Source organism: Ips typographus, linkage group LG11 (genome assembly GCF_016097725.1).
Source record: "Ips typographus isolate SLU linkage group LG11, UJ_Ityp_2.0, whole genome shotgun sequence".
Taxonomy (NCBI): Eukaryota; Metazoa; Arthropoda; class Insecta; order Coleoptera; family Curculionidae; genus Ips; species Ips typographus.
Window position 1 is genome coordinate 4,957,642 of NC_138432.1, and position 16,819 is coordinate 4,974,460.

The 16,819-nt window shown below is 32.0% G+C and overlaps 2 protein-coding genes across 5 annotated transcripts in view; both read right to left on the minus strand.

The window, feature by feature from the left end:
• fs(1)N (female sterile (1) Nasrat) overlaps positions 1-16,819 on the minus strand; it is a 127,062-nt gene that overhangs the window by 44,525 nt on the left and 65,718 nt on the right. The window lies entirely within an intron of this gene.
• DAAM (disheveled-associated activator of morphogenesis-like protein) overlaps positions 1-16,819 on the minus strand; it is a 69,325-nt gene that overhangs the window by 36,666 nt on the left and 15,840 nt on the right. Inside the window, exon 1 of one of the 4 annotated variants that reach the window (XM_081988966.1) lies at positions 4,338-4,465. The exons of 1 other annotated variant lie outside the window; for it this stretch is intronic. Coding sequence is in view for 2 of the 3 variants with exons in the window: in XM_081988961.1 (XP_081845087.1) it covers positions 1,331-1,378 (48 nt within the window). In the remaining variant the exon portion in view is untranslated. Of the gene's footprint in view, positions 1-1,330; positions 1,558-4,337; positions 4,466-16,819 lie in introns of those variants that run through there. 2 more of the 4 variants (XM_081988961.1, XM_081988960.1) reach the window with 2 other exon arrangements.

Below are 16,819 nucleotides of genomic sequence, written 5' to 3' on the forward strand. Positions count from 1 at the left end.
TTAAAGATAGAATAGGTAATAGTAAATTAAAATAAGAAATGCTTGAAAACGCGTGACTAAAAAATCTAAAAGTTCAAAGTTAGCTAGTTATAGTAGGTATTTTCTAAGCCAAAATTCAACTGAATTGTGACATCAGTCACGTGATCTTAAGAAGGCAATTCTTACAGATAGAATAATTTTAATCCAAAACCAGAGCTGCTTGAAAACAATCACGTGACTAAAAAAATCAACTTCTAACTTGCTAAAAGCTAAAAGTTCAAAGTTAGCTAGTTAGTAGCTATTTTCTAAGCCAAAATTCAAGCTAAATTGTGAAATCAGTCACGTGATCTTAAGAAGGAAATTCTTAAAGACAGAATAATTGTAATCCAAAACCAAAGCTGCTTGAAACCAGTCACGTGACTAAAAAAATCCAGTTTTTACTTGCTAAAGTCTGGAAGTTCAAGTTAGCTAGTTGGTAGCTGTTTTCTAAGCCAAAATTCAAGCTGAATTATAAATTTTGTCACGTGACCTTAAAAAGGCAATTCTTAAAGATAGAATAATGATAAACCAAAACCAGTAGGGGTACTATGTAACTTAATAGAGATAGAAATACAGATTTAAACAAGACAGACTTATAGTAAGATATGCAAGTCAAAGTGTGATAAAGAAAAAAATAATTCATTTCTATTCCCTTAGTTCCACTGCAGAGCTACTTAAAAACAGTCACGTGACTAAAAAAATACTTTTAACTTGCCAAAGTCTAAAAATTCAAAGTTAGCCAAAATTCAAGCTGTATTGTGAAATCACGTCACGTGACCTTAAGAAAGCAAATTTCTTATTCAGGAATATTTGACACTTTTAGGTGATATTATATTTAATGATGTAATTTTTTCTTCTATTTTGGCTACATTTGCTTCTTTTTTTTCTTATTGTTTTTTTATTTTTTTTCGGTAATTCAGTAAAGCATCCAAGGAACACTTTTTTGGTTTGTTTACTTACATTTTAATATCACAACCTTTAAATAAACAAACTAAAGAAAAGCAAAAGAAATATTTTAACTGAATAATTAGAAAAAAAAAACAAAATAAGAACAAATGAATATTACTTATTTGTTGATGTAAGTTGTCAATAAGAAAAGCAAAGTATTTTTTTTGGTATAATATAATTTCTCTCCTTGAAAAATAAAAAAAAATTGCTATAGACAATCGTGGATTATTTTTCCATTGTTCGCGTGAATCACCAACTAATAATATTGTTTCACCATGTATACCATTCTTGAGTAAATGTTGACCTTCTGGACCCATCCCTAGTTTAGCACAACCCGTCCTTTATGTAAATAAATGGTACGTACCAAGTGTATCTTATCCATAAGGTCTCCGATTTGTTCTTTGCTGCACATTTTGGCTGGATCAAAATCGACTGTCCTTGAGTGCAAGAAAATTACCGGGTGGCACCCAAAAATCCAAACTTCATTTCTAAACACAGTTTTAACTATAAAAACATTGAATAACGCGCCAAATTGCGTGTTGCGCGTATTCTTCGAGCGCGGCCAATATCACCACTATCACCGGTACCAAGTTAACAACTGCGAGCAGGTGACGCTGATTTGTTCTTCGACCACGAGCCACCAGGTACCTTTTCTTTCTCTCTTTTGTTACACTATTTCGACCGGCCTCAGCCGTGTGCGCGACAGGTGGAAGAACTATGCGGAAAAGTGCAATGGGGTGGAAAATCGGTTCGATATGCCGACGATATACAATCTTGGAATTGGTACCCTTCGATGTTGGTGATATGGTTTTTTAACGTTCACGATCATTTCGTTTTCTTCATCGTTAATTGCAGTGTATTTTATGTGCCCGCTGGTTTTTTGTTCTTTTTCTGGTTGGAACCATCATCTAAGTCATCATTTATGATTTGATGATACCAACGTTCTAAGAAACGTCATAACGATTTAACGTAGAAAAACAAAACACTATGACAGTTATTATCAGTAATTTTGATAGTAATGACGGTTTGAATATTTGTCAAGGACAATGCTGAATCAATTGAGTTTGTCATATGTTTTTGGACATCTGCCAGAGAGACAGACATTGGAGATATTAATTGTTTTATTCCAACCAGTTTTTCCAAGGTCACGTGATTTTGTCCCCGGTCATTTTGATTTGCTTTTTTATAATTTTTTTACTTTTTTGTTCTGTCAAAGTCACATGACACAAGCACACACCATTCTGTCATTGTGAACGTTTTTTGGTGAAGAGTCACGTGACTTTTGGCGGCTATTTTGACTTTGATATCTTTATGGAATAAACTTTAACGTATTTATGATAGACGAGACTGGGTGGGAAACAGACAGACAAATGTTACAATTATCAAAATCCTACTCATGGAGCGACAGATTAATTTTTACCCATTCACCATATTTTCAAACTGTTTTGTTGTTTTATAGCTTTATGGAACGGATTTTGACAGTTGACATTTTCATAACACACAAGACGGAGTTTAAAATAGGCAGTTGAAAATCATAACTGTCAAAATACTATGGAGCGAAAAAGTGATTGTACTTATTAACAATATTTTAAGTACGTTTTGATTTTACAGCTCTATGGAAAGGATGTTGACAGTTGTCAAGTACATGACAGACTTTAGTACGTTCTAAACAAACAACCGAAAACGTCACAACTGTCAAAATCGTACTCATGGAACAATAAAGTGTAATTCATTGAATATGTAGTCATTCACAATATTTTAAGCATGTTTTATCATTTTATAGCTCTATGGAACGAATGAATTTTAACAACTGTCAAATGTGTAATGTTGTTTATAACAGACAGGATTGAGTCTAAAACAGACAGTTAAACGTCACTAATGTCAAAATCTTACTCATAGCACAATGAAGTGTAATTCATTGAATTTGTACTCAATCACAATATTTTTTTGTCTTTGAGCTTTATAAAATAAATTTTGACAGTTGGCACGTTAATGACATACTTAAGTACGTCACAAACAAACCATCAAAAACGTCACAACTATCAAAAACCTACTCATGGAGCCATAAAATGCAAAATCTTACTCATAGAGTGATAAAGTGTAACTCATTGAATTTGAGAATTTGTACTCAATCACAATATTTTCTGAATGTTTGGTCGTCTTTGAGCTTTATAAAACAAATTTTGACAGTTGGCACGTTAATGACAGACAGTACGTCACAAATAAACAGCCAACAACGTCAAAACTAGTCATGGAGCGATAAAGTGCAATTTATTGAATATTTACATTTTCATGCACTCTTTTGGTTGAACCTAAAGAGCTTCCTTATTTGAGTGACATGTAAGGACTTTAATATGTCGATGGATAGTCAATAAAATGGGCTTTGTAACAATATGACAACTTTGGTTAATTTGTTTGACGGTTTGGTCGATAGAGGGCGTCAAAGTTGATACATTTATTTTCCACTTTTTTTACTGCAGTGCTTCATTCAATTGCAAATAACTCGCTTATTTGGTCCACACTATATAAACTTTTGTACGTCAATAGATAGCCAATGAAATGGGCTTTCCAAAGATATGACTTCACTTGTTTGTAGGTTAAACTGTTTAGAAGGCGTCAAACTTGAGAATCCAAGCAGCTGAATACGGTTTTCAGAAATTTTGCTTTTGCCATTTTGATATTTTTGACCTACAAAAACCGTTTGCGAACCTCTTGTAATACTTTCAAGACTCAGAAGTCTGCAAAAACTGTTTGAAAGCTTCTAGTGGCTTTTTATTAAGGATCAGAAAGATTTTGTAGCCACTAAACTTAAAAACGAATGCAGCCTTTATATCACCCAAATAATAGACATTTTTAGCACTTTAAGAAGTAAAAATTCCGTCAAAAAATTACAGGTTTTTAGAAGTCAGACCAGGAAATTCTTTCAGTTTTCTGAACCACTTTTGTAATTTTGTCATATTCTTTGTTGTAACCTCTTAATTTGTTCTGTCTTAATAACACTGTTCTTAATTTGGTAGCTCAATCAAAACGCCAAATGGTAATAACATCCTGATGATATACTCCTTGATTTAGCATGATTAAAACCAAAAAAACATCCTCATTCCTTACTGCTTGAAACGTAAACTGTGGTTGGTTTTCTCTTTCTCAGGTTTAATGGGGGATTTTATGGCTGTAAAGTTAACTTTAAAGTCGTTAAAGAGCTTCTAAATCTAAGAGCCTTGTCAAAAATCTGACAATAAAAAATGCTTTATATCTTGAGATTTATTTTAATACCCAAAAAATTATTTATTAAAGCTTGTAGGTAGTTATGAGTTATTTACACACTGACTTGACAAATGTGTGTTTGACTCATTTTGTCAAAAAATACGTACCAGATTTAACAGGCAGGAAATCACTAGAGTATCCACTGCTCACGCTAGTACCAAGAAATTTGTGTTGAACAAAGTACTGGAAAATTTACGACCGACACTGGTATTCAGTACTTATTTACATGAAGACAGTGAAATCGCTTACGCCAAATTTACTACTAACCACTTTTAACGCAGCCGGTTCTATAATTAAGTTCCATTTCGAAAATGAGGTAGTCGCTAGTCTATTAAAAGTTTTTACATAATTCCACTACAAAGTCATAATTAAACAGTCCGGTACTATGTGATGTGTGAGTTTCACGGTCTCAGTGAATTGTAACCTTAAGAAGCAATTAATCGGATAAGGTTAAAAATTCATTTTCAATTAGGAACTTTTTTTCAGGCCAAGTATGAAATGTTTCAATTACGGAGCGAATTTGCTTTCACATTTGCCGCGGGATCGCTAATAAATAAGTGAGACTGCCAGTAATTGTGTAGATTTTTGCCTTTGTTGTGATGCAAATTGTTTTGAGGAGAAAAGGTTCTTAATAAGAAAAAAATTAGCCGATTGTTCGATATCAGTTTTTTTATCCAATTTGTAGCTTTCCAACTATCACTAGAGTGTGATATTTATAACATTTATCAAGTTAAAAACTGATAATTGGTAATGTCAATCATTTGAATAGTGTGATGTCTGAAAATACCAATTTCCTGCCTTAAAATGACCACTTGTATGTTACGCTCTGTCCTATCACTATTTTAAACTTATTTCCATGGTTAAGGTCCTATATTTTGCTATTCCAGCTCAAACTGTTGTATCAAACCGCCCTTTTCGTGTTCCGCTTTCAAATTGATTGATGTGGTCATTTTTTTTAGTTACATGGAACATTGAGAAAGTGCAGCAACTGCAAAGGTATTTTCGTCCAATAAACATCCGGGTCGAACTTTTGGCTACGATCCGAATTCTGACCCAAAAGCCTTTTTGTGCAGGTGCATTTATATTAAATTCAGGTGGAAAATGTGGTTTGCTAATGCAAGTTTTATAAAAACGTCTATTTTAACTACTTTAGATTAATTAGCAAGTTGAAAAACAAGGAAAACAAATACAATTTATAAAGTTACACTAATGGTAGCTAACTGGAGTAGGGATGTGATTCTGGTCCATATTATTGCACCAGGCGTATTCATATGTCAATTGTCAAATGAGGATGTTTTGAAATATCATTTGAAACAGTGGCAAATTCAATTTTTTAGGGTCACGTGACTGTTTGAATTTTGACAGTTTAAATTTACCGTTCACATTTACATTTTCACTTTAAACTATGACAGTTTTAATTTAACGTTTCAGACAATTTTCTAGTTTTAAACTGTATTTATTAGAGATACCTAACTGTTTTGACTATTTTTTAAACATCAATTTTCTTATCCTGTTGACATTTGAACTTTGACAGTTTCAAATCTAATTTTTTCAGGGTCACTGAATGTTTTATTAAATTTAAACTTTGACACATTAAATTTAACGTTGCGCAACATTTTCATGTTTAAAATTGTATTTATCAGGGTCAACTTTGACAGTTGCAAATTCAATTCTTTTTGACAGTTTCAATTTGCCGTTTTGCCACATTTTCAAAATCAAAACTCTATTACTTGGGGCACGTGACTGCTTTAATAATTTTAAAACTCATTTTTTTCCATTTAGATTTTTGACAGCTTCAATTTGACGTCCCAGGCAATTTTCAAGTTCAAAGCTGTATTTATTATGGTCATGTTACTGTTTTGTATTGACTGTTTGACTATTTTTTTAACATCACTTTTTTATTCTGTTGACATTTGAACTTTGACAGTTTCAAATTTAATTTTTTCAGGGTCATCTGACTGTTTTACTAAACTTAAACTTTGACACATTAAATTTAACGATGCGCAACATTTTCACGTTTAAAATTGTATTTATCAGGGTCAACTTTGACAGTTGCAAATTCAATTTTTTTTAGGATCACGTGACTGTTTTATTTAATTTGAATTTTGACTGTGTCAATTTGCCGTTTTGCAACATTTTCAAATTCAAAACTTTTTGGGCTCACGTGACTGCTTTAATAATTTTAAAACTCATTTTTTTCTATTTAGATTTTTGACAGCTTTAATTTGACGTCGCAGACAATTTTCAAGTTCAAAACTTTATTACTTGGGGTCACGTGACTGCTTTATCAATTTGAAAACTCATATTTGTCTATTTAGATTTTTGACAACTTCAATTTGACGTCGCAGGCAATTTTCAAGTTCAAAGCTGTATTTATTATGGTCATGTTACTGTTTTGACTATTTTTTTAACATCACTTTTTTTATTCTGTTGACATTTGAACTTTGACAGTTTCAAATTTAATTTTTTCAGGGTCACCTGACTGTTTTACTAAACTTAAACTTTGACACATTAAATTTGACGTTGCGCAACCTTTTCACGTTTAAAATTGTATTTATCAGGATCAACTTTGACAGCTGCAAATTCAATTTTTTTTAGGATCACGTGACTGTTTTATTTAATTTGAATTTTGACAGTTTCAATTTGCCGTTTTGCCACATTTTCAAATTCAAAACTTTATTACTTGGGGTCACGTGACTGCTTTAAAAATTTTAAAACTCATTTTTTTTCACAGCTTTTATTTAACGTCGCAGACAATTTTCAAGTTCAAAACTTTTGTACTTTGGGTCACGTGACTGCTTTAATAATTTTAAAACTCATATTTGTCTATTTATATTTTTGACAGCTTCAATTTGACGTCCCAGGAAATTTTCAAGTTTAAAGCTGTATTTATTACGGCCATGTAACATTTTTGACTATTTTTTAAACATCAATTTTTTTAATCTGTTGACATTTGAACTTTGACAGTTTGACAGACTTCATTTCAATAAGCAGTTATTAATATGGACATGTTTGGTTCCAAAGCCAGTATGTCTTTGCAGATTGGTGTCATATGCAACTTATTCTGATTATAAATGCATTAAAATTCTGTTTAAAAATTGTAAAACATTTATTTATTTATTATTTGAACAGGACAATTTGACAGTTCTGTTATTAATAGATCATTAGTGTCATTTGTCAAATTGCCGGTATGTTGTACAATGTTGCCAGTGTTTATAGCTACTTCAGGAAGCGTTGTCAAACTCGCAATTCTCAAATCTAGAGCGGTGTTACCTCATCCTTACAATAAAGTAAAATGGTCATGTCACCTAAATAATTACAATTAAAACTTGAGAACAGTCACGTGACTATAAAAATGTAATTTTAAATTTGAAAACTATGACGTGAATATCCAACCAAAAATTTCCTGGACCTACCAAAAATCTTGGAACTTTTTGGAAAACCTTGTTTATCAGTCAGGAAATCATAGTAATTATAAACAAATGATGATTAAGAAGAGAGGGTGATCAAAGAGTAAACGAGAAGAAAATTCAAGAACCAAAGTTTTAAAGATTACAGTAATCATTTTAAATGAATCGCCCCTGAAGAAAATCACAGAAGAAGACATAGCAAAAGAACTAATTGATCAAGCATTCTCAACAAGAAACGCAAATGATTATTAAAAAAAACAGAGAGGAAAACAAGAGTTTACTGAAATTGGTGAACAACTGTAAACTGTGTTTCCAAGAAATAGAGGAATTCCAGAAATTATCGTAATAGTGCAAGGAATATCCAAAAACCTTCAAAAACCTTCTAAAGTTTTTGTGGGAAGGTTGATAAGAAGACTTGACTGAAATGAATTAAGTCAATTATTGCTGAAACTATCACTTTAAAATGCATGATAAAAAAGTCCAAACCAAAAGAAATGTACATTGAATAACGTGAACAAGAAGAGAAATGTGAACAAGTGAAGCAGATCGCAAACAGAAGCAGATTAAGAAAAATAAGGGAGACGTTGAGTAACCAAAAATTTTGTATGCTGAAAGAATGTGGTCGAGCTTTGAATTTGATGATGAGGTTAAACCATAAATTGCCTAGACTGAGTGAAGACTGTATGGATGAGTTGCTCTCTACGAAAAACAGCAATTTCTAAATCTATTAACGTAATAAATGCGGTTATTCCAGTCTGACATCTGCAGGCAAATGAATTTTCCATCTCGAGTCGGATCAACAAAGTTCTTAGAAACCCAATTATTCGCGTAATTTCAAACAAAATTGCCCCTATTTCCATTCCCATTAACTTCCCGACAGAAGAGTTTTGAGCCGGTGCGATTTTTCTTTTTTGCCCAGTGGTGGGTAAGTGAAGTTAACAAGTAAAATTTATGATGCTATTAAATCAAAAAAAAAGCGTTTAATCGGTTTCTTTTGAGTAGTATTGTTTCCCAGTGATTGTGTAAGCCACAGTCCAGAAAACATAATCTCCTTTTCGATGTCAATCATCGGAATCACGCTTTTCGCACCACTGAACTTTTAACCTTTCGCTCAAACCGGCCTTGCAAACGCCGATTTCAATTACCGAACACTTGTCGCAATGTTTTTAAGCTAATGCCACACCGAAAACAGTTTGTACCTTGCAATGCCCGAAGGGAACCACAAAAATGCGATTATTTATTGGACTTTCACTGACCGTTCGTAGTATATCCACGACCCACGAACGGGCCCAACAATGTTTGCATTCTTGGTACGAAACGCTGATTTTAATAGTGTTTAAGATCTTCATCTTCAAAATCAATCTCGATCTTTAACTGGTCGTGTATCGAGTTGACATTTTCGTTTATTGTTCGTACCGTTGCAAAATATTGTTTAGCATTTACCCTTGTTTCTGCGACTGCACCCACAACTAAAATATCACTTCTCCGCTATGTTTCTTGCGAGAAGAAGCCGCAAGTAATCAATTAGGATCCTCCAATGCTACTTTGATTAATTACCAAAACGTTTGTATGCTCTTGTGTTTAAAAATTTCTGGTTTTGCTGAGAAAAAGCTACTATACTGACTTTTATAAACCTCATTAATCAACCGGCATATCAACTAAATTAATGGATAGTTAACACGATAGAAGAATGCCCTCCTCGAGTTGCCTGTTTATAATTTTTCAAATAATTCAAGGTTTTGGTTCGAGGAATGTGTTTTTTTTTGCGTAATTACCCAGTCGGTTTATACAAGGTGGTCCAATGTTGTTTAGTTTCTGAGATATTGTTGTCCAACTTTGGTTTGTAGTTGTAAATGACATGACTTGTTGTCTCTTCTCCTAAGGCATTGCTGGAAAAGTTCACAACCTTGAATTTGCTCTCACTACGTTTAACTGATGTGAACTACTCCAGAAGCAACTGGAAGACGAAGAAAGAAGCAAACATTGATCGAAACGAGCGTGAGATTAGCACTGGAAAAGTTGTTTATCCAAATTCACAAACCAACTTCAAAAGAAATTTTCTAGCTGGCCGATGGGCTTTGCATTGACTTTGAAAAAGAGTTGGTCCGAGTGTGGTTCTGCAATTGAAGACAAAAGGAATGGGATTCCAGTGTTCGGTTGGGAACGGAACTACTCCAATCTACTCTCTGGCCAATAAGTTCTGTAGTCACTAGGTGAAGAAAGAGTGCAATGTGGATGTAAATTTTCCCTAAAAGTGAAAACTTTAGGTTAAGTTTGACTGTGGTTGTTATTATGTTTTTTGATTGGACTTTCCTTTAAAGTTTTTGTAGAAAAGCTGTTTTTTTTTGTACCATAAACGTGCAAAGAAGTATTTATACAACACTTTCAGATCACTTCACTCATTTATTACTGTGAATGTCGATTATACTAACTTTGTAGTAGTACTGGTGAAGAAATTGTACTTGTTGTTATTACTACCTCTTTTAGTTCCTTAAGTCAAAAATTTCAAGTAGAACTTAGAACTAGCAATCTACACCCTGTATACCAAAAGATTTCAAACCAAGGCGGAAACCAACAAATACCAATAACAATAAAACGTTTTGATGTCTGTCCCGCGATTTAGTTCATAACAATTAGGTATGACTTTTTTTGATACTTGTAACAAGGTCTCATTAATAATAATTAGGAACGTGATCGTGTTACGGATCACACCTCAGTTTTTTTGACAATGCATATCGCCCAAAATAACAATACAGGGTGGGACAATTTAGTAATATCGAACCAACAAGCATAATCATAGTATAGTTACACTGAATCTTAATTTAAGACCCAAAAATTATGCTTTAACAATTTTGAAAAGTTGTATTTTTCAACCATACTAATCTTTTGAATTTTTAAAGTGTGTGTAAAATAATGTAACAGAAACAACTTTTGTTACATTTTCTTCATCATTGATCATAAATCTTGAAGTGATCAATTATTGTTTCATAACATCTTTAGTCTGTTACACTTTTTTCAAGGTGGGCTGTTATACGTATTATTATAGTACAATAAGTGTGAGTTTTAGATACTTATACTTGAAAATGTATGAAATGTGTATAATATTTCATAAGAGTGGAATGACAAGTATGACATGTTATACGTCAATACTGTTTTAGTCCTTTTGCAACACTTCTAAATCTTTTTGAAGAATTTAAAACCTTCTGCAACAGTAATTGCAGGTTTTTAGACCATTTGCAATATTTTTGGACAGTCTGCTAAGTTTCTAAGCTTGTTTCAACATTTCTAGACCTTTTTTTAAAAATTACTAAACTTTTTGCAACATTTTTAGATTTTCCGCAAATTTTCTAGTTTTTTTTTGAACATTTCTAGATATTTTACAACATTTCTAAGACTTATTGAATACTTTGCAGTATTTTTAGACACTCTGCAACATTTCCAGGCCTTTTTAAATGTTTTTAGATCTATTGAAACATTTCTAGACCTTCTGCAAAATTTCTAGGTTTTATTAAACATTGCTAGACCCTGCTTTGCAACATTTGTAGACATTTTGCAAAATTTCTACGACTTACTGAAGGTTTAAAAAGTTTTTTGAACGTTTATAGAACTTTTCAACATTTTTAATCCTTCTTGCTATTGCTAGAACTTTTTCAACATTTGCTAGTCCTTTTGCAACATTTATAAAACTACAGAGGATTTTAAAACTATTTGGAGTATTTTTTTTACATTCTGCAACATTTCCAGTCCTTCTTCAACATTGCCCAACACAACCTTTTGTAATATTTTTTGATATTTTTTAACGTTTATAGGCCCTCTGAATAGGTTATAAGTTTTTCAATCAAATCAAAGACTGTTTCAATTTCATAATATGTACCTACTGTCTGTCATATTGGAAAACTCAAACATAGTCAGATTCATCCTTCTTTAGACCATTTTGAAAATTTTTAGACAATTTAGATCATTTTTCAGAGCTTCTAGGACGAGAATTTTTTAGACATGTTGATTGTTTAAACTATGAAGCTTCTTATCTTCTTTAGACTATTTTGAACATTTCTAGGCAGTGTGGAACATTATTCAAAGCTTATAGAGCAAGCTTTATCATTTTTAGACGTTTATTTAAGCTTCTCAACATGCTTAGACCATTTTGAACATTACTAAGTACATTTTAGAAAGTTTTTACTTTTATTAACATGTTTTTTTAAATGTGGTTAGCTTAAACACAATTTTGACAGATCTGAACATTTTTAAATGTTTCAGACAGTTTAAGTCAATTTTAAATGTTTGTAAAGTGTCTTTAAATTCCACTGTGGCATTTACGGACTTTTGGCTCATTTGACTAGTGTCTTTCTGAGTTACCAGCTGTTGAGAGCAATTGACTGTCGCCCTTCCGAGGTTATCGGATAAATGTATCGTTGGGACACCCTGTATATTATACTTAACTTTTTTTATTTTCCAAATTGTGAGATTTTATTTAAATTGTAAATAGCATACAGTGTTGCCGAATTGACTTGGTAGTTTAGAATCATCTGATTTTTTTCCTAATATTTCAAGTGTTGTCAAGTTCAAAGTATCGTAGTGTCATCTGTCAGCAATGTCACAACTGTCAAATTTGTCTTCAGTAAGAAAATGAAAAAGTTAATATCTATAGGGCTGTCGAATACGATATGAACTTTATATTTTTATTTTTATTTATTAACTGTTTAAAAATCACGTGACAACTGTCATTGTTTGTCTCAGTCAGAACGTGGAGCTATAAAATGGAAAATTTCAATCAGAAACAAATTTGAACTTTACAGCTTTATGAGCTAGTTATTGACAGTTGCGAACACTTATATAGTGTTTATATTTTTTATATTGTCAAATTTCAGCACTAAAAAAGTTAATTTCAGTGTTTTTCATGTTTTTCAAAAAAAATTTATAATATTCATGTATAAAACATTGTACTGTTTAGAAACATAAATGAGATTTTTTCCTTCTACAGACAATGTATGTCACTAAAAATGTCAAAATGCACCCCTGCAATGAAACATTTTTTATAAAATTGTAGTGCGTAATTTTTTATTACAAATTTATTGTGAAACCATTAGATTATTTAAATGTCAGCTTAGTGAACTGTAAAACTACAATTTTCTACCAACACTTGCATATTACACTATATTCTAGGAAATTGATCAAACGAATGAACAAATTTATTAGATAAGCACCATTATGTAAAAATATCTCTTTGAATTTGTTTGTTGGTTTTGATACTGTAATTTGTTAATGTAAATAAGTGTCAACTGTCCAGACACACTTAATCACAAGTACCAACAATAATCCTTGCAGTTAATGTCCTACATAATGTTATTTTTGACTCAAGGTGATGCTGCCAGCTATAGCAATAAATCAGGACACATTTTCATGGAATAGTTTTCTTGCATTTTCCACAGGCACGCCAAACCAAAAAAAAATATTAAAACAGTTCCTATTGTCTTTAAAAACGTGTCAAAGAACAATCGTTACCTGATGTAAAACGCAAATATCAAGCTGTTTAACACACACGAAGCGCTTTTTAATATTCCGCTAACTCCTATGCCAATCAGCCAGCTTGTCTGCATTCGTCTGTGATTTTTACTGGTTTAATTAAGAAACCAGAACATGAAAGACCTCCACCTACAAAGAGTCTGGTAACCCAAAACATTCAAGCTTTGAATATTTTTAAGTTTTACTTTGATTTGAAACGACTTTCTGTTAAATTTTGAATGTACATGCACGTAATTTTCTTTATTAGATACTATAATTTGAGCATTTTCTAAATAGTGAGTACAGTTAGTAAAATCATGGTGAAAGCTCATCACAAACACAAAACTAGTTCAATGTGCTGTGATTTACTTTGTTGTTTAATCTCAAAACCACGGTACTAAAATATTGCAAGTTTGCAAAGCTTTTTCTTTTAGTTAAAGTCAGGGTAAACATACTTGGCTTATAGACACTAATTGAAGAGTAACAGTATCAATTTATTCTCTATAAGTGTTGGAATTTGAGTGAAAATATTTGAAAATTGACTTACAAGTTGGAATTTTCAAGCATGAAGTCTTGAAATTTATTGAGAAACAAGTTGCAAGATCCAATCTCTCTCATGATGCTTACTTTAAGACAGAAAATGCCAAAGTATGTGTCCAAAAGCTTGAAAATTGACTTGAAAGACAAACTTAAAGCGTCCAAATCAATTTTTAAGAAGTAAGTGTTGGAATTTGAGAACTACTTGAAAATTGTTTTACAAGTTGAAATTTTAAGTCAATTTTTAAGCAAAAAGTCTTGTAATTTGTTAAAAAACAAGTAAAAAGGTTAATTTTCTTTGATGAAGTCAATTTACCGCCAGAAAATGATGAAATTTGAGTCAAAAGACTTTTGAGACAAGTTTAAAGCATCCAAATCAAGTTTCAATCAGTAAGTGTTGGAATATGAATCAAAATACTTGAAAATTGACTTACAAGTTGGAATTCTAGGTTCAAGTATAAAGTCTTGTAACTTGTTGAAATCAAATCAGTAAGTATTGGAATTTGAGTCAAATTACTTGAAAATTGATTTTAAAGTCAGAATTTCAGAACTTTAAGTCACTTTTTAACTTTGAAATTTGTTGAAAAACAAGATGAAAGGTCAATTTTAAAACAGAAAATGAGAAAATGTTTGTCAAAAAACTTCAAAAATTGACTTGAAAGACAAACTTAAAGCGTCCTTAAAGCGAAGTTCAAATACAAGAAAATTTTTCTAAACCCTGACTTTTGCAACTTTTGAGTACAGTTTCACAGTTTTGACATTAGTGACAAATATCACGTGGTTTTAGAGGATAATTTAGCTAGACAGTCACGTGACAACTGTTAAAATAACTGTCATAAATCATAGAAACACGTTTTATATCAAATACAGCAAGAAAACTTTTCTAAACCTTGATTTTTGCAATTTTTGAGCACAGTTTTGACGTTAGTAACAGTTGTCACGTGATTTTAGAACACTATTTCGCTAGACGGTCACGTGACAACTGTCAAAATAACTGTCATAAATCTCAGAAACACGTTTTATATCAAATACAGCAAGAAACTTTTCTAAACCTTAATTTTTGCAATTTTGACTGGATTGAATTTTGACAGTTTTGACGTTAGTAACAGTTGTCACGATTTTAGAACACTACTTAGCTAGACGGTCACGTGAAATTTGTAAAAACAACTGTCATAAATTACAGAAACACGTCTTGTTTCGAAAACTGTATTAAACTTTAATTCCTGCAAATTCTGGGCAAATTTTGACAGTTTTGACATTAGTGACAAATATCACGGTGTTTTAGAGGATAATTTAGCTAGGCTCTCACGTGACAACTGTCAAAATGACTGTCATATATCTCAGAAACACGTTTTATATCAAATACAGTAAGAAAACACACAGTTTGACAGTTTTGACGTTAGTAACAGTTGTCACGTGATTTTAGAGCACTATTTTGCTAGACGGTCACGTCATAAATCCAGAAAACAGTTCAAAAAAACTTGAAAATTAACTTGACAGACAAACTTAAAGCGTCTAAATCAATTTTTAACTAGTAAGTGTTGGAATTTGAATTAGAATACTTGAAAATATTATTTACAAGAGGGCAGTTTAGGAATAAAGTGAAACATTTTAGAATCAATTACTAAGAACTATTCTTTTTTGGACTGTTGGAAAATAGGAAATTCCGATAGTAAACTCCTTGTTTGAATAACTGTATAACCTAAAAACAAGCCATCGACCGATTCACATAATTTTTCAATGTCGCAACCATAATATCCTTAAGAGCATGAAATGTCTTTGGATAGGGCACTTATCGTAAATGAGCAGCATTTGCCATCAATGCATCATTATGCGTATCGTTATTTACGATTTTTGTACCGTTCAAAAATTTTATTTATAACGGCTTTCTACTGATTCGCTGGCTCAATAAATGGCTTTAAAGGTTTTCAACTATGAGTCACGTCATACAGCTTTTTCCTTATCCAACGAGACACGTAAAATTGCCGTCATTTATTATGGAAATAAGTTAATACATATCGTACACAAATCTGAGCTTACTAAAGTAACATTGTATGACTGGCAATAATTTTAACCACTATACAGTAAGTCGATATTCTAAATTGTGAAAGTGGTAACTTTAATGCAAATCCGGTGACCCGTTATTGTTTATACTTTATTTATCATAAAACTAATTTGCCATTCCTAACGTGCGATTCGAATGGCAAACAAACGAGATGGAGTTTTCTTTTTCGTTCGAATTCGTAAAAAATCACGACACTGTTACCTGAATGCTTAATTTCGCACACGCCTTGGTAAAGTCCATGCACGTGACGTTATTCGATTGTATTACGTTTTTGTGTGGTTACTTATTGCTTAAACTTAGTGATGGATTTTCCGGTTAAATAAATATTTTACTTTACCAGGAAAATTTGACCAGTAAATTACTGGCAAATTACAATTACTGTGTTTTTGGCAGTTCAAACTTTGACACGGCTTTTCTCCCTGACTGTACCAAATTTTGTAATGTTTTTCAGGTTATTGAATAGGAAATTTAATGAGAATTTCAAAAATGTGCTTAAAATAGTCATTTTCTTACTCCAACTGGGTTTTACAGGCGATTTTGTCCCTGACTGTTCTTCTAAAGTGTGTTTCTGGCAGTTCAAATTTTGACACGGCTTTTCTTCCTGACTATACCAAATTTTGATGTTTTTTTTTATGTTATTGGATAGGAAATTAAATAAGAATTCTAAAAATGTGCTTAGAATAGTCATTTTCTTACTCCAAGTGGATTTTACAAGCGATTTTGTCCCTGACAGTACTTTCAAACTGTGTTTCTGGCAGTTCAAACTTTGACACGGCTTTTCTTCCTGACTGTACCAAATTTTGTAATATTTTTTCAGGTTATTGAATGGGAAATTTCATGAGGATTCCAAAAATGTGCCTAAAATAGTCATTTTCTTACTCCAACTGGGTTTTACAGGCGATTTTGTCGCTGACTGTTCTTCTAAAGTGTGTTTCTGGCAGTTCAAACTTTGACACGTCTTTTCTCCCTGACTGTGCCAAATTTTATAATGTTTTTTCAGGTTATTGAATAGGAAATTTAATGAGGATTCCACAAATGTGTTTAAAATAGTAATTTTCTTACTCCAAGTGGATTT